The sequence below is a fragment of the Humulus lupulus genome, chromosome 1, assembly GCF_963169125.1.
Source record: "Humulus lupulus chromosome 1, drHumLupu1.1, whole genome shotgun sequence".
NCBI classification, from domain to species: Eukaryota; Viridiplantae; Streptophyta; class Magnoliopsida; order Rosales; family Cannabaceae; genus Humulus; species Humulus lupulus.
In genome coordinates, this window is record NC_084793.1 from 208174765 (window position 1) to 208199564 (window position 24800).

Sequence of the window (24800 nt, forward strand, 5' to 3'; positions counted from 1 at the left end):
GCAAGTCAGCCTACAACACACACCTACAGGCAAACAAACTCAGCGGTTAGCCACATACACATCTCGGACATGCAACGGGCGAATAACGAAGTATGAGCAAGCACAAAGCAAGTCATTCCTAGGAACGTCCACACAACACAAAGCACACAACAAGGCAAGTGGCACACAGTGGCCCAACGAAGGCAAAAAACAAGTAACACATAAGCAACAAGGAAGCACACAGGGGCAAGTATGGATAAATGTTATTTCATTAATATATAGCCTTGATAGGGCAAGGGAGTACACAGCTTTGGCCCCTATCTGCTGATGGCCATGGTACTTCCCTAAGTCACCAGGTCACCTCCCCCTAAGGAGCCTTCTAGGGAAATAAAGTCTTCCCAGGAACATATATGATTTTTGTCTGGGAGACATATGCAATATTACAAAACTGCCACTACCCTATCCCATGAGGTTGCTTGGTGCAAGACTTGACTAATGATCAAGCACCAAGGCATGCTCATTACAAAATGGCCCCATGTGGGTGTGCCAAAGGGGCAGCACGCCACACTGGGCGCGCCGAGGGGTGGCCCGAGGCGCTGGGGAGGTGCGCATGCAGGGGCACTGGGCGCGCCGAGGGGTGGCACGAGGCTGGGGCCTCGCGAGACGCCATGCGCACGCAAGGCGCTGGGGGGGTGTGCACGTGAGGCAGCCCACGCGGGGGCGCTGGGCGCACCAAGGGGTGGCGCGAGGCTAGGGGCCCCGCGAGATGCCATGTGCGCGCGAGGCGCTGGGGAGGGGCGCACGCGAGGCCGTTGCAAGAGGACGGTGGCCCGAGCGTCCCGCGGCTCAGACATGTATTTAGGCCTTTATGGGACCTTAGCACGCGCCTTGGATCTTTTACAGGCACGCAATATTGTGCATCCACAGATCGCTAATGTCAACAGATCATAGTGAAAAAACAAAGTAATCTAACCAAGCACACAGATTGTTTCAGAAGAACATCAACTTTTCCTTTGGATTATACTACATCACAGTCAATCATATTAAAATTGTAATTATCATCAACTTAATTCACACTCTTGTACACAACTCAATACAACTAACTAAAAAAATGCATCAAATAAAATTAAAAATAAATCTCTCCCCCAAACTTAAAACCTAACATTGTCCCCAATGTTTAAAGTGCATAAAGAATGAGAAAAGAGACTTAACTGAACTGCCACGTCAATATGGCAGTTGTGGAGGCTGGGATGAAGGTCCCTTTAATGGTTGAGACGGCGGCGGCTACTATAGCACTATAGCCACCTAAACTTCAATTTTTTTTCACGTTTTTCACAGGTTACAAGTTACAACACAATTTTTCCAGAATAAAACTAAAAAGAACTACAACAAAATCTCTAAAAACATTGTTCCAATAAAAAAAACAAAAACGAAAATAAATAACATAAAATTAAAAATAAACATAGGAATGCCTCCTAAGAGCGATGTCTTTAATGTCTTTTAGCCGGACTCTTGTTTTCATTCATATTCAACTTGGATCAAGTCCTCCCCGCACGTCCTTAAGAGCCATAGTGTTATGAGTTGGCCCTCGTTTCTTGTGATTAGAAATTATTAGAACTTTCCCTCGCTCATATAACATTCAAATCCTTTCATTAAAGTATTTTTTTAACCGGTTATGCCCCTTTATCATTTCAGTTTTAACTATGGAGCTTTTCTTAGAGACTTCCAACTTGTTCCCTTCTTGGTTTACCACTTCAACTCTACAACAAGTTGGAATTTCTATTGCTGCAAAAACTTTAAATATAACTTCATCGTTTTGCACTTGCAGCTTTAACTCACCTTTTTGTACATCAATTAAAGCCCTACCAGTCGCTAAGAATGGCCTTCCAAGTATTATTGGAATATTTTCATCTTCCTCCATATCGAAAATAATAAAGTGCATAGGAAAGATGAATTTACCCACTTTTACAAATACGTCCTCAATCACTCCAAGAGGGTGATTAACTAATCTATCAGTCATCTGCAAAGATACCGTAGTTGGCCGAGCTTCTCCCAAATTCATCTTCTGAAACATTGATAGAGGCATTAAATTCACACTGGCCCCTAAATCGTATAAAGCATTTGTTCCAATTAAATCCGCTATAGAACATGGGATATTGAAACTACCAGGATCTTTAAGCTTTGGAGGTAGTTTCTTCGGAAGTATTGCGTTGCGCTCTTCAGTTAGTGCAACGGTCTCATAATCCTCTAATTTCCTCTTCCTTGACAAAATTTCTTTCATAAACTTCACATAACTTGGCATTTGTTCTAAAGCCTCTGCAAAAGGGATGTTAATGTGTAGTTTTCGAAAGATATCCAAAAATTTAGAAAATTGTTTGTCAATATTAGCCTTTCGAAACCATTAAGGATATGAAATTTTTGGTGGAGGCTCTGTGTATTTTGGCTTCTCTTTCTTTGGAAGGTCTTCAGTAACCTCCTCTTGTGCTGGACTAGTGACAAGTTGATCCTCTATCTTCTTGCCCTTGTTTTCTACTGTAGGCCCCTCATACTTAGTCCCACTCCTCAAAGTGACAGCTTGACATTTTTCTTTGGGATTCACCACAGTTGAACTAGGTAAAGCCCCTTGATTATGATCCGCCATTAACTTTGCAAGTTGGCCAACTTGTGTTTCTAAGCTTCAAATGGAGGATCTGGTTTCTGTCATAAATTGGCTCAATGAATCAGTGGATACATCTAGTTTAGTCATTTGAGGCGGTGGTTGTTGATGTTGCGACATTTGGGGCTTTTGAGTATCATAAAAGGGTCTTGGGTTTAACCTATAAGATGGTCTATGTGGAGGATATTGAGGTGGATTTGGATGATATTGTGGTTGGTGCCCTTGATTATTACTCCATTACAAATTCAGATGGTTCTTATATGCTGGAGTATAATTGTTAGGGTACGAGTTGTTATTTGGTTGCCTTGGGAAATTACCAATGGCTTGGACCTATTCAAGTGGGATATCATCAACCGAATAAGAACTCGTCGCTGGACATTGCTGAAAATGATGAGGGCCTCCACATGTCTCACAACTGATAGGAGCGGGTTGTAGTTGCATCGCTTGACCTGAAATGTTGTTTTGTTGTTGCATTTGTTTTGTTAGCGAAGCAATTTGAGTAGTGAGCATAGCAATAGGAACAAGTTCTAGAACTCCCGCCACCTTCTTATTTTCTCGCTCAGATGGCCAATTATAATTATTCATGGTCATCTCCTCTTAAAGCTTGTAAGCTTCGTTAGCACTTTTGCTCATAAATGCTCCACCTGTTGCTGCATCTATAATAGTCCTTGGGTTTCCCCTCAGTCCATTATAGAAAGTGTGCACCAACATCCATTTCACTATGCCATGATGTGGACATTTTCGCAGCAGCTCTTTAAACCTCTCCCAAGCGTCATATAATGATTCCCCCTCAAATTGACAGAAATTATTTATTTCACCTCTAATCCGTGCTGATTTAGTAGGAGGAAAATAATTAGCTAGAATTTTTTTAGCAAGGTCTTCCCAAGTCAGAATGGAATTGGCTTGCAGCAAAATCAACCAACTTTTAGCTCCGTCTCTCAAAGAAAATAGAAATAACTTCAAATGAATTGCATCATTTCTTACTCCATTCATTTTGAAAGTATCACATAGCTCCAAAATTTTGGTAATATAGAGGTTCGGATCCTCATTAGGTAGCCTCCCAAACTGAACGCAATTTTGAACCATTTGGATAATTGAAGGCTTGATCTCAAAATTGTTCGCCTCCACAGTAGGTGGGTGAATACTAGAATGTACCCCTGTAACAGTAGGGAGTACATAGTCCCTCAGAGGTAGGTCTGCCTCGGCTGCAGCGTTCCCCGCATTACCCTGATTCAGATTGTTATTAGCAACATTATTGACGTTCTGGGCCATATTTTCAAGTCTTTTCTGTTTTCTTTCTCTTTTGCAGGTCTTCTCTATCTCAGGATCAACGGGTACTAGTATTTTCGAACCCTTACGTCACATAAAATAATTCACCTAAAATTGAGAAATTTAAAAGCAACTCAATTTAGAAAACGTTAAATTAAGACCAAAGTAGATCGAAAAACAATTATATCTAATATTGATTATTAGCCCCCGGCAACGGCACCAAAAACTTGATCTGTAAAATCTGTACGCAAGTATAAGTAGTTGTGTCAGGTAATAAAGTCTGTAAGAACAGAGATCGTCCCACAGAGACTATTAACCAATTACCAATAATTGTTTTTCACTTTCTATTTGGTGACTAAAATAAAGATGAATAATTCTAAAACATGAACACAATTTAAATAACTGTAAACAGAATAATAAATCAATGAATTAACAATCAATAATAAAAGGCCTAGGAATTAATTTCATCAACTTTTCATTCTATTAATTTTACTAATCAATTTTAAATCTCTTCTTCCTATTCTAATAGCAGGTTAACATAATCAATTCCTATTCTTTTTCAAGATATAAGATCTCAGCTTATATGCAGGTTCTCTAGTATTACTACACAAGTCATACAGGTACTTTCATCCAATATGCAACCTATGTCTATATAATGATAGCATATTTAATTCTTATCTTTCAAATTTTGAATCAAAACCATTAAATCAAGTAAATAGTGATCAAGTATTTACTAGCATTAAACAAACATCATATAGATTAGAATAAAGAAGAAGTATCAATAGAACATCATAATAAAATAAAATTGAAATTCAAGTGACTACATTAATCCCTAGATAAAAGATGTAGTTCATAGATAACGTAATGACAATAAAATTCAAATAATTGTTCATAGAAAATAACCTAAAGAATTCAGATGAAGAAGAAATCTAGAAAGTCATAAACAAGAAAAGGAAACCTAATTACATCAGTCTTTTCTAGATCTAGGGTTTATACAACTAAAAACTACTTCCTAAATTCGCAGAATAATGTCCCTTAAATAGTTTTCCAATGCTCCCAAGTGAAAAGACCGTTTTATCCTTCTAAAAGTGGCTTCAAATTTGAAAACCGCGTTGATGGCGTTGTAGCACTAGGTTTTGAGCGCTGTAGCGCTACTAACAGTGCAAAATTTCCTCAAAAATTGATGTACTAGCGCTGTAGTGCTAGTAATGTAGCGCTACTCTTCAGGATTTTCAAGCGTTGTAGCACTAGTTTTGTAGCGTTGTAGCGATATTGACAGAAACAAAAGCTTTAAGGTTGCCTTTCTAACACTGTAGCACCATTATGATAGCGCTGTAGCGCTATCCACAAAAGTAGTACTCTGACCTATTGCTCCCGAAAGACTCAATTTTCTCCAAAATAGCTCCATTTTCTTCCACTTTCATTTCATTCCAGTCTTTTCACCATCTTAGAATCAAAAACCCGAAACATGAATAAACAAGCATAATTCTGTAATAAAATAGCCCTAAACTAATGAAAACCTTCCTAAAAACTAAACCATAAACGAGCCTAAAACTCATTTATCATTACCAAAAATTTTAATCCTTTCTTATTAATTTTATATGATGGGCCCTCACCTTTTTCTTCCTTGTTAGATGTCACAGTACTTTGAGAATCGATGGGAGCCCGAGTTCGCTATCCCTTATCACCCATCAACTCCCAATCTTGAATCACCTTTCACTCAAAATCAGTGATTGATCCGCGAGCACAAAGATAGGTGTGAGAAAGAGGACATACAAGACAGTTTTTGACGTCAGATAGACAAGGTCGAAGAGAGAAAGAGGAAGAGACTCCGAGTGGCGGCTTATCCTGACCCAGACCCTGAGATTAGACCTATTCCCTTAGATCCCAAGCTTAAATTCACCGTTGCCTTTCCACCCGATGAACTGTCATTTACCCTAATGTAGGACTCTTCAACTCGTCCATCCACCTCCCAAATTCTCTCAGGCCTTACCTCGAAGGAGGATTTTTTCGAAGCTAAGCACTACTGGAGCTCAGTCACTTCCACTGGCCATATTTCAGAGTTGTTAGCCTATCATGGCCTTAAACTTTCTAGTTCACTGATGTGTCATCCTGTGACCTCAAATGAAAGGAGCTACTATGCCTTGGGAGATGGCAATCCCAACCGTAAAATCAAACTCGCTGCCTGGAGTCGCGAGCACATGAGGACTGGGACCCTGCTACCTTTAAAGACTTATTTCAAGAATTTTTTGGATTACGTCGGTCTCGCCCCCTTCCAACTCTAGACCAATTCGTTTAGGGTCTTATCAGCCTTTAGGTCGTTGTACCATGAGATGAAATGTGATGGGCCTTTAGCACAAGAGATATTGTATCTATTCTGCCTCAAGAGCAACCCTTCTCGAGCTCGTGCAGGAGATGACTTATACTACTTATCGAGCAACCCGAAGGAGAAATGGTTATTCGAGGACATCCCAAACCATCCTCCAAATTTCAAGACCGCATTCTTCTAGACAGATGGGCTCGCTCCTTCCCGATTCTATTCCTTTCAATACGTCTGTAAGTATTTCAACACGTCTTTTCCATTTTTATTTGAGTAATTAGGCTCGAAATATTCACTCTATTCTTGCCTGCAGCCAATTACCACCACCCCACTCCAACAAAAGCTATGAAGGAGCACAAGGCAACCATTCTCTAGCTTGCTTAAGGTCGAAGGTCTCTTGCTTACCTCCTCCATGAAGACAAGCTCCGAGCTTGGGGCATTTTAAGCGAAGGTGAATCCACGGATGATTCGGGGACTCAAAAATATCAAAGGTGGGAAGATGTGTTAATTCCCACTGCTAAACTTCCCCCGAGGAGGAGGACCTCAGGCTCGCAATTCTATGCTACTGCCTCCCGTCATCACGATCGACCAGTTTCGGGCAACGAAGCCCACGACGAGGCCTCAACGAGCTTGGCTGACGGACGTAAAGAAGTGTTGGATCACTCCATGTGGTCTTCATCATTGCTTAAACATAAGCTTGACATGATGGTTGTGCTCGAAGACCGTAGAGATAATTTCTTAGCATGGTCAAAAGCCGACCTTAGAGTCCGTAGGTTCGATAGCTGGTTAGGACAATATCGGACCATGTATAGCTTAAATGAGGTATGGGATGAGGTAGTTGTACAGTATGGGACCAATGTGTATAGGGACCTTTCGAGACTATCCCCAACCTATAAGAGGGGACTCCCCTAGAGTCGTCAGAAGATACGGGAATTTCTTGGTCTCCGAGCTCAAGCTCGATCGAGAGTACTAGTTAGGTTTCTTTTTTCTCAGATTCTTGTTTCTTGTAATAACTTTTGTTCGATTATTCATGTACAATATTTTATTTTTCAGGTGACATGGACTCAGATTTGGACAACGTCCTCAATAGGTCTATGGCCTTGAAGGCGAACAAACGCCAAAGAGTGTCACCGAAGGGAGGTCGCCCATCCAAAATGTCCAAAAAGACCGAGGTAGTCCCCCCGCCCTTGGTTCCCCTAGATCCCAATCATGCTATCGAACCTACACCATCTTCTAAGGTCGAGCCCAATCAAGCCACTGAGCTCGTGGCGCCTCCCGAAATTGTGCCTCCTTTTGCAGCCCAAACGAGAAAAGTCCAGGCTCCTGTACGAGAATTGTAACGTCCCAAAATTTCCTAATAAGGCTTAGGGCCTTGATTAGGGGGTCGGGATGGTAATATGTGAAAATATGTGTTTAATTGCTATGTTAATTTTAATAATGTGAATTACGCGATAATATGACTAGATGTGCACATTTAGGGGTATTAAGTATGCATGTGGGCCCACTTCTTATTAGAAGGGTGACTTTGGTAATTTGGCCCGTTGCGAGCATATTTGTGTATTTATGTGCATATATGTTTTTTCTGTGAGTGACCACATTATTATGTGGGTTTATTTGGGTTATTCAGCACGAGGCGATCCTAGGGAACAAGATAGCGGGAAAGTCACAACGGGACCCAATACCCGACTCGGGGCGAGTCAAGGGGTATTTTGAGTATTAGATATTTAATTGTTTATTAGGTTATGAAAATAAATAATTGGAGATATATTTGGAGTTAGATTGTTTAGGAGGGAATATTGGGGAAATTTACCATTTTTCCCTCGGGGACGTTTTTGGTACCCCGAGCTTTGGGATTAACTTAAGTGACTTAAGTTAGATAAGACAAAACAATAGAACACCTTTGGAAGCTGCCTTAACCGACCCTCTCCCCTATTCACTCTCTTTTCTCCTCAAAACTCTCTTAAGCTAAACCATTAAAGAACAAAGGAGAATTTTGGGCTAGAAACACAAGGATTGGAGCTGAAATCTTGGGGATTAACTCAGTAGCAATTTGGTGGATTCATTCTTCAGTAGTTGCAAGCTTTAACCTATGGTTTAATTTTTTAAATTATGAGTTTTCATGGCTGGGTTTTAGTGTTCTTGAGCCCTTGAAGTTCAAAGATTGAAGGTGTGATTTTGATGAGTTTTTAAGCTAGTTTTCTCATGGGTTTTATTGCTGGGAACATGTTAGAGTGATGGGGATAGTTGAATTATGTTTTGGGGTGAATTTTTGTATGGTTAGGATTGAATTTGGCTACTGAAATGGAGGTTATTTTCTGGGTTCGAGGGTCTAAGTCGTGACCTTGTTCTTGACAAGTCACGACTTAGCTTGAATCAGGCGCCTTGGGAGGCCTCTACCTAAGGGGCGCGCCTTGACTTGATAGGCCAAGTCATGGCCCATGCCTCTGGACAAAGATGAGGAAGAGACTGGTCAAGGGGCATGCCATGACCCACAGGGGGCAAGTCGCGACTCGCCTAGGCAGTTTTGCCTTGGGGAGTTTGTTTTAAAATAGAACTTTTTCCTTAGGGCTCGGGATTGTTTCCACTGCCCGATTTGGTGGAATCGAAGGCCCCGGAGGCTAGGACTTGGTCCGGAAACCTTTGATCACTCAATATTAATAGAATCCTATTTTATAGTTGTGACTTAGGGTGTCGCTAGGGGGCTCAGAACTGGGATCGTGCTCGAGGGTCGTTCTCATTTATGCTTGGTTGGACCTAAGGTAAAAAAACTGCACCCATAACGTGTTGTATGTGATTAGGGCTTGGGCCCCAGTATTTGATATGTTAGGCTATTGTTCTAAATGCTTAATTTCTTATATTTGTTATATGAATTCTATGATTAGGGCATGTGGCCCGTTATATGAATATGTTAGTATTTTGAAAATGGTTATTCATTGGGATTATATGATTAGCGTGAATATGTGCTTAATTTTTCGGGATGTGCCTATCCACATCTGTTTCTTATAAGTAAGATATGTAATCCTGGATTAGGGCTTGACTTATGAGTCAAGGACAACAATAGTGTGTTGTGCGCTGGTCAAGGGGCATTGGCCTAAACCAGGACTGTGCTATTATGTTGATCGACTTTAAGGTCGATGGTGAATCACGGGGGTTGGGCTAGCTCTATGGTTAGTGAGACAGAGTTAAGGGCGAGGCCCCAGGTGACTCTATGATCACATTGCTAGGGCATAGGCCCGGGAAATGGCTTAAAAGCCAACTGAATAGGGCAGCGACCTAAGGTTGATCCAATGATCATGTGATTGAACTTAAGTGATATTGGCTATGAATTAATGTTACTGATTTTTATTGAATGGTTATTTTAAAGTTATGTTTTCTGTTGTCGCATGTTCTGTTTTCTTGCTGAGCATCGGCTCACGGGTGCTTTCTGGTGCAGGTAAGGGAAAGGGAAAGCTTGACCAGCAATGAATTAGAGAGCTTTAGTGGCAGCGTGTACATATGCAGTTGCTCGACCATCACGGCTGGGGTTATCTCAGAGGAACTAGGGTTGTAGCCCTGTTTTGGTGCTTAGGCTGGCTGATGTAACTTTTGATATGTATCTATCCTTTTTAACAGTTGAGTTGTAATATTTTGGGATCCCATGTGGTATAAAATTTTTGGAATAAAAGTCAATGGTTCTTTGACCAAAATTTTTAACCCTAACCTTTGTCACTAACCTTAGTTACACGTTTTAAGCCAAATGACCTAATTTTAAGTACACAGTGTAACAGTCTTGGATTAGGAGGGCATTACAACTTGGTATCAGAGCTGCCAAGGTTTAAGGATTCCTGAAGACTGGCCAGGCATGTACACTCGCCACTAAAGGCAAGCTCGACTTAGGGTTCGGTAACTGTTATATGTTTAAATGCTTAAACATGATGTGAATGCCTTATCTACATGCCTGTTTAGGAAGCATGAGATTATGTGATATGGCCATGGCCCTTGACTGTTGCGTGAATGTTAAAGAACGTGCTTATTAGCATCGTTACTGCCTGTGAATGCAAGGGAACAACTTATTAGCGCTATCATTGTATATAGGCTAGGGGAAAATGTTTATTAGCATTGTTAATACTGGCAGGAATTAAAAGAACATGCTTAATAAGTTATGTTGGATTTGTGGAAAATACTTGGGTATGCCTATGTGTATTGTTATTTACTGATGGATATTAGGAGGTGCTTATTAGCACTATGAATGAATATATTATGTGATGGCATGCTTATTAGCATTGCATATGTATGTTATCTGATGATCTTAGACCGTCAGGTGGCAAGTGGTATAGTTATGACTTACCTAATGGCCGATTTGATATCTGTAGGGTGGATAGAGTGTCAGAATGAACCCTCGAAGGTCAGAGAGACTGCCTGGCCAAGAGTTACAGGCCAGTGAAGGGAATTACCAGGGCAAGGCCCCACCGCCAGCTCCAGAGAACTGGCAACAAGTGCTTGTGGACATGCAAGCCAGGTTAGAGAGGCAGGAAGAAGAGATACGCCTCTTGAGATAGCAACAGGTTCCATCAGGGAACCAACAAGCCGCACTACCAACAATGGTACAACCTGAGGTGTCAGCAGTTGTACAGCCCCAGACAAGGGGAGATAGGTGGGAACCCCTATATGAGAGTTTCAGGAAGCAACACCCTCCAGTCTTTGAGGGCAGTTCTGATCCATTGAAAGCTGAGCAGTGGATGACCATGATAACCACTATCCTAGACTTTATGAGGGTAGGTGGTAATGAGAGAGTGGCCTGCGCCACTTATATGTTTTGGGAGGATGCCTTAATATGGTGGGAGGTGGTATCCCAGACTAGAGCAGTTACCACAATGGAGTGGGAAGAATTCAGAACCTTGTTCAACGAGAAATACTACAACGACGCAGTTAAGGCTGCGAAGGCTGAGGAGTTCAGCAGGTTATTTCAGGGTAACATGTCAGTGACCGATTATGCCCTGCAATATTCCAGATTGGAAAAGTTTTTCGGGGATCTGGTGCCCACTGATGGGACCAGAAGAGAGAGATTTATACAGGGGCTACAACCTATGATAGCCCGGGATGTTCGCATTACTATTGTGCCAGGAGTGACTACCTATGCATAGGCTGTAGAGAAGGTGCTTACAGCTGAGAGTGCTGAGAACAAGATCTAGTGTGATAATGTAGCCAGAAGGGATTCTAGGAGGCCGAGACCTCCATTTCTAGGTTTTAGTAGGGGCGGAGGCCCCAGTGATCAGAAAAGGAAGACCCTAGACACAGTTTCAGTTCTAGGGCCAGATAGGAAGCCACGGGGTATGCAGATGGGCCGCTAGGGTGGCGGTGAACCATGGAGGGCATTCCTAGAGTGTCCTAGGTGCAGAAGGCGCCATGTTGGGGAGTGCCGGGCGAAGGCCTGTTTTGTTTGTGGTAGTACGGGGCACTTGAAGAAAGATTGCCTGAGAGCCAGAAAGGAAGAGCCAAAGAAAGTGGACAACCTGATGCCAGCTCGGGTGTTCACTTTGACCCAGACAGAGGACGAGGCTAGTCCCTCGGTGGTTACAGGTCAGCTTTCTATCGCTGGAACCTTTTACACTGTTCTTATTGATTCGGGTGCTACGAACTCCTTTGTTACTAGTAGGATTATAGATGGGTTGTGTAGACCTTGTGAGTTTTTTTCTATGGGGTTTGGTACGGTATTGCCTACTGGAGAGTTAGTGGTATCCAGGAGATGGATTAGGTCACTGCTAGGTACAGTGGATGGCAGGGAATTGTCAGTTGACTTGGTGGAATTAGAGATGACTAATTTCGATATAATTCTTGGTATGGATTGGCTGGAGAAGTATGGAGCATCAATAGACTGTAAGAAGAAGATGGTAACTTTTGAGCCAGAAGGTGAGGATCCCTTTATTTTTGTTGGCACTGTGCATGGACCCCGTATACCCATGATATCAGTACTTAGAGTTAGAGACCTATTGCAAGGAGGATGAATTGGGTTCTTAGCTAGTGTGGTGGATACCACTCAGGTCGTGTCAGTGGGACCAGAACAGACTCGGTTAGTCTGTGAGTTTTTGGATGTGTTTCCAGAGGACTTGCTAGGGTTACCTCCACACAGGGAGATTGAGTTTGTGATTAAGTTGGCACCAGGGACAAAGCCAGTGTCTAGGGCACCTTACAGGATGGCTCCAGCAGAGCTGAAGGAACTGAAGGTTCAACTACAGGAGTTATTGGATTTGGGTTTTATCATGCCCAGTTTCTCACCATAGGGAGCACCATTTTTCTTTGTGAAGAAAAAGGACAGTTCTCTGAGGATGTGCATCGGATGTGCCGAGATGCCAACACTCTTTTCGACAAGAGTGGCAAGCTGTTCTCCTCGGTTAGTTATTTTTGCTTTAGTCTTCTTATTATGTACTAACTTTGGCTTATGTTTTGCTGACCTTTGTGTTTATTTTTGTGTGTAGGCATTCATATCCTTCATTCAGCAAAACTTTTTGTTGAATAACAAGGTTGCAGCGAGCAGAGCACTTGCACAAGAGGCTCGAGATGCCCAGCTAAAGCTCGAGGATGATCTCAAAGCAGCCCAACTAGAAATTGCAGCAAGGGATGAGGCGATCCAGAAAGTTCTTGAGCTTGAATCGAGGCTGGAGGCAGCTTTGAAAGAGGTTGAAAAGATTCACAAACTTGAATCGAAGCTGGAAGCAACCTTGAAGGAGATTGAGGCCAGGAACTTTGAGATCAAGCAGATTCAGGGACTCAATGCCAAGCTAGAAAAGGAGAAGAAGATGACCTTCGAAGTTATCAAAGGTGAGAAGGCTCGTCTTCTTGAGGAGTTCAAGACCAAAAAAGATTGCGCTGTAGACATGGCGATGTATCGAATTTGGGTTAACAACCCTGACCTCGACACCATCTTCCTAGCCAACCTGGAGACCGAATTCATTGCCAAATGGCAGACTCAACTCGAGGAGGAAGAGGCAAGGCTCGAGGCTAAGGAGGCAGCAGAGGCTTCTGGGACTGTGGCTAGAGAGGCATCTAACCCCTGAAGTCGATATCATGGGATGCGACCCATTGTATTTTTTCTAATTATTTTTTTTGTGCCCTCGGGGCAAAGACAATTTATAGCTCGATTTTGAGCTATTTAAATTATCAATTTATACCATTAGTAACTTTTTCTTTCAATTTTCTAGCTCAAAAATCTTTATGCACTTTGTTTTACCTTTAGCTTTTTGCCTTAATATTATGCACTGTATTTATGGATCGAAATATTTCGAGCACGTCATTATTAAGCACCTGCTTTTATACTTGTTTATTTGTACAAATATATATTGATTTAAGTTTGAATTTCAATGCATTCATGCATAGTTTATTCGAGATATCCATGTTCGACTTCGTTATTGTCAAGGTCAAACTTTACTTTTACCATGTATTTGAAAAATACTTAACTGGTATGTAACCTTGTTAGTCTAGTTATATTTTGCTTTTCCAGTTACTTTTCCTCATCCTCGGGTATGGCCTCGAGGTTGCGAGGTCGAAACTTGTTTTAAAAAATTTCCAGCCTTAGTTTCGACTTATAGTTTACAGTTGGTTCATCTAGAATTCTAACTTTTTATTGTCGGTTAGGTTTTGCTGGTTTGTTCCAAACTTGTTTAGTTCGCATGTTTGGTTAATGATCCATACACTTATGACTTTTTTTATGTTGGGTTAATAATCCAGACATCACTATTGGAGTTAATTTTTATTTATGTTATATTTTTTTGAGCCTATGGTATGATTGTATACCACTTATCCCCCCTTAATATCCTATGATTGTGATCTTAGGTTATTGAATTTTGAGGGTTTGCAAAAAAGTATAACAATAAAAAATACAACTTTTGAATGAAATTCAGTACTTTATTGATAAAAAGCAAAAACTCAAATACATGTTTGGTTAAAATGAATAGACATCTTTCCTACATTACTGATAATAAGGTCGTAGATGTTCACCATTCCAAGCCCGTGAAACCAATCCTCCATTTAGCCTCGCCAACTCATATACTCCAGGTCGAATAATGGACTCGATCTGATAGGGTCCCTCCCAATTAGGACCAAGTACCCCAGCAGATGGGTCTAGCGTGGCCAAAAACACGTACCTTAACACCAAGTCCCCCAATCCAAATTTCCTATCTCAAACCTTTTTGTTAAAATATCTAGTAGCATGTTGCTGGTATGCAACATTTTTCAACTGGGTTTCGTCTCATTTTTCTTCGATGAGGTCCAGAATCTCTTCGAGCTGAGATTGGTTTGAGGCTTGGTCATATGCGTCACACCTTATGGTTGGGATTTCGACCTCGATTAGCAACATGGCCTCGCATCCATAAGCCAGGGAGAAGGGGGTATGCCTCGTTGAAGTTCTTGTCGTGGTTCTATACGCCCATAAGACTCGAGGCAGCTCCTCTGACCATCTCCCCTTTAATTCTTCTAACCTTTTCTTCACAAAACTTTTCATGGTTTTATTGACTGCTTCGACCTGGCCATTTTCCTGGGGATGGGCCACGGAGGAAAAACTTTTTATTATCCCATTCTTTTCGCAAAAGTGTGTAAATAGATCACTGTCGAACTGGGTCCCATTATTTGATACCATCTTCCTAGGCATCCCATATCTATAGATGATGTTTTTTACTACGAAATATAGGACTTTCTTTGAGGTAATGGTGGCCAAGGGTTCAGCTTCGGTCCATTTTGTGAAATAGTCCACAATGACTACAACATACCTTACTCCACCTTTTCCAGTTGGCAAGGTGCCTACGAGGTCATATCCCCATATCGCGAATGGCCATGGGGAGCTGATCATGGTTAGCTTGGTGGGTGAAGCTCGCGGTATCGAGGCAAACCGTTGGCATTTATCACAGCATTTTACGTACTCGAATGAGTCTGCCTTGACTGTTGGCCAGAAGTACCCTTGCCTAATCACTTTTTTTTGACAAGTTATGCCCCCTCGTGTGATCTCCACAAAATCCTTCATGGATTTCTTCCAAAATCTTTTTGGCCTTGGGAGGAGTTACACACCGAAGTAATGGCATAGAGTACCCCCTTATGTACACTTTTCCTTCCAAAATGGTATATCTTGGTATTTGGTACATAAGCTTTCTAGCCTCGTTCTGGTCTGCTGGGAGACTTCCAATTTCGAGGTAGTCAACTATTGGGGTCATCCAGGTGGGTTGTGAGTCAATCATGTTTGTATCTTCGTTATCAGGCTCATTTATACTCAGGGTCAGTAGAAATTCTACTAGGACCATGTTGAGTGTATCAGCTTCATTAGTCGTGGCGAGAATGCGTCTACTTTTGAATTTTGCTCTCGGGAGACTTGTTCTATAGCGTAGAACTCAAACCCATCGAATTCTGCTTTACCTTTTCCAGGTAAGCGGCCATTTTTATACCACGAGCCTGATATTCACCCAAAACTTGGTTAACAACCAGATGTGAGTTGCTATAGCAATGAATGGCCTTTACTTTGAGCTCGGTGGCTATCTGAAGTCCTGCTAATAACGCCTCGTATTCAGCCTCGTTGTTTGATGCCTTGAAGCCAAACCTTAGCACTGAGTGGAAGCGATTTCCCATTGGGGTGATTAGAATGATTCCTGCCCTGATCCATTTTCATTGGAGGATCCATCGACATAAAGTCTCCACAGCTCGTGGGCTGGGGTTACGACTTCCTCGTTGGAGATCCCTGTGCATTCGACAATAAAATCTGCTAGAGCCTGTCCTTTGATTGTTGTTCTAGGATGATAAGTAATCTCGAACTATTCGAGCTCGACAACCCATTTCAATAGTTTTCCAGATGCTTTAGGCTTAGATAACACCTGCCTAAGTGGCTGGTCAGTTAACACATGAATAAGATGTGCCTGGAAATATGGTTGAAGCTTTCATGATGCGTGCATTAGGCACAAAGCTAGTTTCTCCGTTAATGGGTATCTCGATTCTGCCCCCAGTAATCTTTTGCTGACGTAGTATACATGTTTTTGTACTTTCTTATCCTCCCGTACTAGTATTGCACTAATGTCGTGCTCAGTTGTGGTGAGGTATACATATAAAACTTCTCTTGTGATAGGTTTAGACAAGATTGGTGATTTAGCGAGGTGTTTCTTAAGATTCTGAAATGCAAGTTCACACTCATCCGACCACTAAAACTTTTTGCCCCCTCTTAAAAGATTAAAGAATGGAAGGCATCGATATGTAGATTTTGAGATAAACCTACTTAAGGCCGCCATTCATCCAGTTAAGCTTCGGACATCTTTATATTTTTTAGGTAAGGGCATGTCTATTAGAGCTTTGATCTTGTCGGGATTAGCCTCTATACCCCAAGCATTCACTATGAACCCAAGGAACTTACCCGAAGATACTCTAAATGAGCATTTTTGTGGGTTAAGTTTCATATTGTATTTTCAAAGTACGAAAAAACATTCAGTGAGATCGTCTACATGGTTATTCTTATGTTTGGATTTGACTAACATATCGTCCACATAAACTTCCATGTTATTCCCTATCTGCTCAGCAAACATCCTATTTACCAATCTTTGGTATGTGGCTCCCGCATTTTTGAGTCCGAAAGGCATGACGTTGTAGCAGTACAATCCCTTGTCGGTTACCAAGCTCGTATATTCTTGGTCAGGTGCATGCATGGCAATCTGGTTATATCTAGAATAAGAATCCATGAATGAGATGATGTCGTGGCCAGCAGTGGCATCTACGAGCTGGTCGATTCAAGGCAAGGGAAAGCAGTCCTTGGGGCAGGCCTTGTTGAGGTTTGAATAGTCGATGCAAGTTTTCCATTTTCCAATGGGTTTCGGGACTAGCACAGGATTGGCTATCCAATCAGGATAAAAAGCATCTTGAATAAACCGATTTTCTTTTAACCTCTCGACCTCCTCTTTTAGGGATTTCTTTTTGTCTTCGTCTGGGAGCCTCCATTTTTGTTGCTTCGGGGGGAAGCTTTTATCTATATTGAGTGCATGGCTTGTAACATTCAGACTAATCCCTATCATATCTGATTGCGACCATGAAAATACATCCTGGTTTTCTTTCAAAAAGCAAGTTAATTGTTATCTTCCACTTTCAGAAATATTTTTTCCTATCTTTACCACCCTTGTGGTATCTTTCTCTTCGATCTTTACTTCTTCAAGCTCCTCCAACGGTTTGAGATCGACCCTTTCTTCAACTCTAGGGTCGATCTCTTCTTCTATCTCGAAGACGGATCCGTCGATTTCCTGAATAACCACAAGCGTCTGTGCACTTGTTTGGATTTTCCCTCCTATGGAAATGCTATAGCATTTCCTTGCTGCAAGCTGGTCTCCTTTTAGCGTCCCGATGCCACTAGACGTCGGGAACTTGATGGCCAAATTCCTAACAGACGATACTGCCCCCAGCCCAATCAAGGCTGGTCTCCCTAGCATTACGTTTTAGGCCGATGGGGTATCCACCACCACAAAATCCATCATCTTGGTTACCGAGACTAGATAGTCTCCAAAGGTTACGGCGAGTTCAATGGATCCCATACAAGAAATCCCTTCTCTGGAAAATCTGTACAACGTGGTAGCACAGGCTTTCAAATCTCGAAGCGTGAGTCCCATCCTTTCTAGAGTGGCTTTATAAAGGATATTGACAGAGCTCCCATTATCAATCAGGACTCTGCGTACCCTTTTTTTTGCGAGCTGAAGTATGATGACTAGGGGACCGTTATGAGGAAATTGGACATGTGACGCGTACTCTTCTGTAAAAGTGATGGGTTGAGTTTCAACCCTCTGTTGCTTCGGAGCTTATGGCTCATGCTCATAGGGAGAATCGTCTCTAGTCTTGAGCTCATTTACATATCTTCTCTTGGAATTTTTGCCCGATCCGGCAAGGTGAGGTCCCCTGGAGATGGTTACCACATCCTCCCCATCTATTGCGGAAGGTCGATAATCCTCCTGTCCTCAGGAATTGTTGTTTTGTTGGGCAGGTTGCGTAGACACTACCCTTTGTCTTGTCGAGGCTTGATTAGTATTCTAGTTTCTCACATATTTTCTGAAATACCCTCTCGAGATCAAGCCTTCGATCTTTTCTTTCAGGTGTCAGCACTCATCAGTGGTATGTCCGACGTCCTTGTGGAATCTATAATATTTATTGGAGTCCCTCTTCACTTTTTGATTCCGTATTGGATCAGGTCGCCTAAACAGGACCTGATCCTCATTAACAAGGAAGATATTTTCCCGAGTCTTATTGAGCTCGGTATATACTATATAAATGGAGAAATACTTGTCTCCCTTCTTCTTTTTCCCTCCGTCAGCATCGGAGTTATTCCCTTCATTTTTCTTTCTTTTTGAAGGGTTATCTCTGGAGGGTCTTGATGTTGATGGGATATTCGACGTTGAGGCTGAGTTAACATTCGTCGTTGTTGTTATGGGCTAAGAGGTCAAATTTAATGCTGGCCTCGCCTCCTCTACATTGACAAATCTCTGGGCCCTCCTATTGAACTCGATTAATGACCTTATAGGTTTTCTTTGCATATCATCCCAAAGGGGACTCCCTAGTAATATACTAGCTCTTACAGCCATAAGGTGGCCACTGTCATCGACGTTGCGGGCTCGAGCCACTTCTATATTAAACCTTGCGAGGTAACTCTTCAATGACTCTCCCTACTGTTGTTTGACATTGGTTAAGGTCGAGGCTTCGGCCCTGACGCCTACCATGTCTTTGAACTGCTTCTTAAATTCCTTTGCTAACTGATCCCAAGATGAGATCGAATGTCTTCTAAATTTCTTGAACCAAGTTTTTGTTGGTCCTGTTAGAGTAGCTGAGAACAACATACATAGGAGCTCATAACCAACATTGTTGGCTCACATGATGGTATTGAATGTGCTCAGATGGTTGTATGAGTCTGAGTTCCCATCAAATGGTGCTACGTGGGGTATCCTAAACCCTTAAGGAAATGGCATGTTGGAGATCTGTGGGGGAAAAAGGCTCGAGGTCCTCATCGGAGTCTTCAACCTTATCCCTGTTCCTTTCATCCTGAAGGAGCCTGAACGCCCTTTCGAGCTAGTTAATTCTCTCATGGACCAAGTCCACTGGAGGTTGTGCTTGTGCTTGGATGAGCTAGTTTTTGTTTATAAAAACCCTAACTCCTTGTTCCGGTATAGGGTTATACTGATTCCCATATGTCAGATGTTTTCGACTGTTCAAATGGTCGCACAAATCGGGGTTTGTAGGATTGGCTTGCCCCAGGTTATGGTTCAGGTGATCTCGAAGGTCAGGGTGATTGCCTTGATTCCCAATATTCCTGGGTTTGATATTATATATGCTTACAGACCTATTTTGATCAGAGCTCTCACTTATGAAACTAATGTTTCTCTTGGGATGAGGGGCTCGGTGGTTACGAGGTGGATCTTCCATCGACCTCCTTGCTCCAGTAGTTTGTGATCTCGACACATGGCTTCCCACCGGTTGCGTAGCCCTGTGTTCTTGAGTTGCCTCCCTCTAGCCCCCATGTCCATGTCCGGTTCAATGGTTTCCATCTCGACTGCCACTGCGAGAGGGCCTTTGTGGTGGAGGCTCTCTTGCCTGGTTCCTATGAGGAGCTAGCCGTGGAGCCTCTCGGATTGGTGAAGGATGTCTTATAGGAGATGGTGGTGGCCTCCCATTGTTGGACCTGGTAGGTCTAGAATTGGCCTAGACAGGTTCTAGGTTGTTCCCGACTGCTTCAGGATTAGAACTCCGAGCTACTAGAGGAGCACGATTATTCTCTATAGACACTTCCACAGTCGGATTACCAGTAGTATCAGTTCGAGTATTTCTCCTAGAGCATTCATCGACAGGGTTTTCCCTGGGCCCCAGCTAAGCCTGCTGGACCCCTTGCTCAACCCTCCTGGTGGCCGTTCTCCCTAAGGGACGTCCTCTTGGCCTTTGTGGTGGTGCTTGGACCTCAGCGGCCTGTCTAGCCAATTCTTCGTTGCGCCTTGTAGCCTTTGCCAATTATTGGTGCAGTTGGCGATTCTCCAGTTCAACAATGGGAATATACTTCTCTGGATTATAGTAGAGTTCCTCGTCAGGCCTGGGAGCAAGCAGTCCCTGGGAATTAGAGGATGCACTTCCCTCCTCTGGGCCGTGGTCAGTCATGGGCTGCTTCCTATGTCGACGTGGGTAATCTTCAGTGCGAGGAGTTTGCTCCTCCGGTATTTGTCACAATGGTCGGCCACCAGTACTGAGGTTGTTCGTGGCCATTGGTAATTCAGGAGGTTTCTGATTAAACAATCCAACGACTTGCTTAATGCTCTCAATGACAGCACCAATCTCTTTACGGCATTTTTCGTCAACTTAAATTTGAAGAGCACTAAACAATGAATTAAGAAAATAAGGAAGAACAATGGGAATTTTACGTGGTTCAACAGTTAAAATTTGCCTAGTCCACGAGTCTATTTTATTGATTGGTGGTATTCTCTCAAAGCTTTTACAAAGCAATTTAGCAGAGTGTTATTAGTACCAAATTGTGTGTATCCACAAATGAAATTATCTAGTATATTTATAGACTGGTCAACAAAATATCTTCCCTTTATTTCGGGAAGTTAAAATTAAAATTTGAAATAAATATAATTAAATGCATTAATTATATAATATCTCATGATAATTGGGATTTAATATCAAATAATAAAAAATCCCTAAGGAATAGAGATTTCCTAACAACAACCGTGTTCAAACTGCCTTACTAACCTCGAACACACAGTTTATGTAACGCCCTACTACCTTAGAACTGTTACTAAGTGAGTTTAAAGTGTGCAATTAACTCGCTAAACGAGGTTTTTAGAACAAAAGTGTGATTAAACAAAAGTCAAGACTGTAATCTTTGAAAATTCCTTTAATTCATTGAAAATTTCAGGTGTCTTACAATTGGGATCCCAGAGTACAGTTTATAAAACATTTTCAAATCCAAAATAGGTTTACAGGTAATTAACCATCAAAATCAGAGTTTAATACAACCCTTTTCTCAAAATGCCCCAACCAAAGCAATTGGGCAGGCCAAACATGTACGCGCTGCCCCACGCTCTCCGTACTCATGGCTGGTTGACTTTCTCCTTACCCTTACCTGCATCACAGAGCACCCGTGAGCCGAAGCCCAGCAAGAAAACTCACACAGCACATAACATATGCGTATCATACAATCATTATAACAGATAACTCACAGATAAACAGATGGTCCATTAGATTAAACACATATACGGCCATGCCGTCCCAGAAGCATTACCAAAGCCTGGGATCTCGATCCTCACCGTAAGAATATCCCATGTATTCATTGGGGTCTCACCCTAATTATAAGCACTCCATGTGCTAAGTGTTAATCCAGGCCCCACTGCCGTTCTCGGCTCTTCGCCGTTCTTGGCCCCTTGCCATTCATTATACTATAACCACATAAAGCATTCTCAAACAACATTCAAACATATAATAACTCAATCAAGGCTACATCCTAACAATAATACAATCTAGGGTCGTGCCCTGCAACAACACTATGGGCCCATGCCCTGCTCTACGGGAGTTACAGTTTTCTTACCTGTATCCCGAGCTTCACAATGCACCAAAGTCACGAGCACAGTCCTCTATCTCGAGCCTCTCCGAAAAACCTAGTCACAACACATATGAAGAACTCTTTAATACTAACAAATCCAAAACCACCTCTCGGGACTAATCTCATACTCTCAGGATCCCCGAATTCCTAAAACAATGTATCGAAAACATCCCCTGAGCCCCCGGAGCAAATGCCCAAAAATGGAAATTTCCCTCTCCTGAAAATAGCCTAGGGACGCGGCGCTACCCTTGAGGGCCGCGGCGCCCAGCAAGTCAGAGAGTCCCCCAGCTCCTGATGCAGCCTCGTGCCGCGGTGCCCCTTCGCGAACCTAAAAATCTGGGTTTTTCCCTGCGTTTTCCCCGAGCCAAAACACTTCCAATTCTACCCCAATGCATACCTAAACCCCAAAATCAGTTTAAAACCCCAAATAAACCATTTAACAATCTATAAGAACCACTAACAAGCTCAAACACACAATCACACCCAAAATCCACACTTGAGTTTCAGATTTCAAATACTTAAACCAAAGCTTGAGAAAAATGTAAACCAGACATCTAGATTCTTAAACCATATCAGATACGAAAATTCAAACATGTTTAAAACTCTTACCTCAATCAAGAGTTCAACTTTGAGCTGCTCTTCCCAATCAAGTTCCAAGCTCAAATTACAAACTCCTGCTGAACCTAACCTCAATTCATCCCAAGAATTTACCAAACAAAGCACATAACTCAATTCTCAATTCCACGATATTCTTAGCTAAATTCTACAACATATATACATAATTTCCTTACCTCAATTCAGTGAATAATCCTCCAAGTTTCTTAGCTTTAATTCTCTTCTTGATCCCAAGAGATTTGCCCTTAGTTTTCCCTTTCCTCCTCTAGGTTTTCTTTCAATTTTAGCAAGAACAGAAATATGCCTAAGTGTAAAACGTGAATGACCCTTTTCCCTCAGTTGAAGGTTCCTATATCCTGCCAAAAGACCATTCTACCCCTCCAAGTAGATCATTTCCTAACTAAACCTCAAGGGCACTCTTGCCATTTCACCAATCCTACAAATCTACCACTTTCTCATCTAAACTTGTTCCCCTTACTAATTACCAATGGTTACTCAAGTTACTCAGTCACCAATAACCATTAACCACTTATTCTCAACCTAATATACAAGATTCCCAAAATACCCCTAGGCTCCTCCCGAGCCTGGTATAAAATCCCGTTGTGACTTTCAAAATAATTAGCTCCCTAGAACCGTCTCGGCACGCGCATCACAATAAGATCACCACCCACACATAGTACAAATCATATAATGCAATTATCACATTTATGCCCTCAGCGGGCTAAAATTACCATTTTACCACTAACATACAAACGGGTTCCACATCCATATTTATACCACCTAAACATGCATTCTAATCACATATTCATTCGAATTCATATATTAACATGTTAATACACTTATTGCCCTCCAGGCATGCTAATCCAGGTCCTAAACCTTATTAGAAAATTGGGGTGTTACAATTATCCCCTCCTTACAAGAATTTCGTCCTCGAAATTACCTGAACAACTCGGGATGCCGCTCCCGCATATCAGACTCAAGCTCCCACTTCACCTCTTCAACCTTGCTGTTTCTCCACAGCACTTTAACCAAGGTGATGGTCTTGCTCCGCAAGACTTTATCCTTTTTGTCAATGATCTGAACAGGCTTCTCTTCGTATGATAAATCCTGATCCAGCTCCAAATTCTCATAGCTCAACACATGGGTAGTATCTGACACATATTTCTGGAGCATGGATACATGAAACACATCATGAACCCTTGATAGAGCTGAAGGCATCGCTAATCTGTAAGCTACCTCTCCAACCCATTCCAGAACCTCAAAGGGGCCAACAAACCTGGGACTCAGCTTGCCCCGAACACCGAATCGTTTCACTCCTCTCAGGGGTGAAACCCTGAGGAATACATGATCGCCGACCTGAAACTCTACACTCCTACGTCTTAGATCTGAGTAACTCTTCTGGTGGCTCTGGGAGGCGAGCATACGAGCCTTAATCTTTTCAATTGCCTCATTGGTCCTCTGTACCATCTCAAGACCTAAATATCTCCTCTCATCGGTCTCATCCCAGTGTATCGGTCATCTGCACTTTCTCCCATACAGCATCTCATACGGAGCCCCTCCGATAGTCGCCTGATAGCTATTGTTGTACGAGAATTCAATCAAGGGTAGATACTTACTCCAAGATCCCCCAAAGTCCAACACACAGGCTCGTAGCATATCTTCCAGTATCTGAATCATCCTCTCAGACTGTCCATCTGTCTGAGGATGATAAGCAGTACTGAACCGTAGCTATGTGCCCATTGCCTTCTGCAGGCTCTCCCAAAACTTGGAGGTGAAGGTGGGGTCCCTGTCGGATACTATCAACCTCGAAGTCCCATGAAGTTGAACAATTTCCTTCACATACAACTCAGCATATTGCTCAACATTAAAAGTTGTTCTCACAGGTAAAAAGTGGGCGAACTTAGTATACCTGTCCACAATTACCCACACCGAATCATGCTGACCCACGGTCTTCGGCAATCCAACCACAAAGTCCATGGTAATATCCGCCCATTTCCGCTCGGGAATCCCTAGAGGTTGTGTAACGCCCTGGTTACCCCAGAACAGTTACGGTGAACGGTGGACCGGAAATTTGACCCGCTACCTGAGTCCTTTGGTCAAAAACGTGCTCTAAGTGTAATTAACAGGTTAAGGTGGAAAAATTAATAAAAAGGAATGGATATCTTTCATTACAAACTTCTCTGCAGAGTTAATCAAAACACTTACAAGTTGTTCTCAGTACAAAATGGTTATTATTGTTTCAAATTTACAACCCCACCGACCTAAGCGGCAAAAATAGGGTAAACCCCCTAGTTCCTCTTAGAACGCCTTGGCCATGGTGGTCAAGCGGCCGCATATGTACACATCACCACCTAAGCTCTCCACTCAAGGCTGGGTGAGCTTTTCTTTCCTTTTACCTGCAC

The 24800-nt window shown here is 42.3% G+C and overlaps 1 protein-coding gene and 1 non-coding gene across 2 annotated transcripts; one reads left to right on the forward strand and one right to left on the reverse strand.

Moving 5' to 3' along the window:
• Positions 1-1618: 1618 nt before the first annotated feature.
• Positions 1619-2281, reverse strand: LOC133828229 (uncharacterized). The gene is made up of 2 exons (XM_062258851.1): positions 1939-2281; positions 1619-1818 (listed from the first exon to the last, which is right to left on the reverse strand). The coding sequence occupies exons 1-2, from the start codon at positions 2279-2281 to the stop codon at positions 1619-1621; spliced, it is 543 nt and encodes a 180-aa protein (XP_062114835.1).
• A 1075-nt stretch (positions 2282-3356) lies between these two features.
• On the forward strand, positions 3357-3463 carry LOC133813108 (small nucleolar RNA R71). Its single transcript, XR_009884152.1, has one exon. It is a non-coding gene; the product is annotated as a small nucleolar RNA R71 (small nucleolar RNA).
• The last annotated feature ends 21337 nt before the right edge of the window (positions 3464-24800 follow it).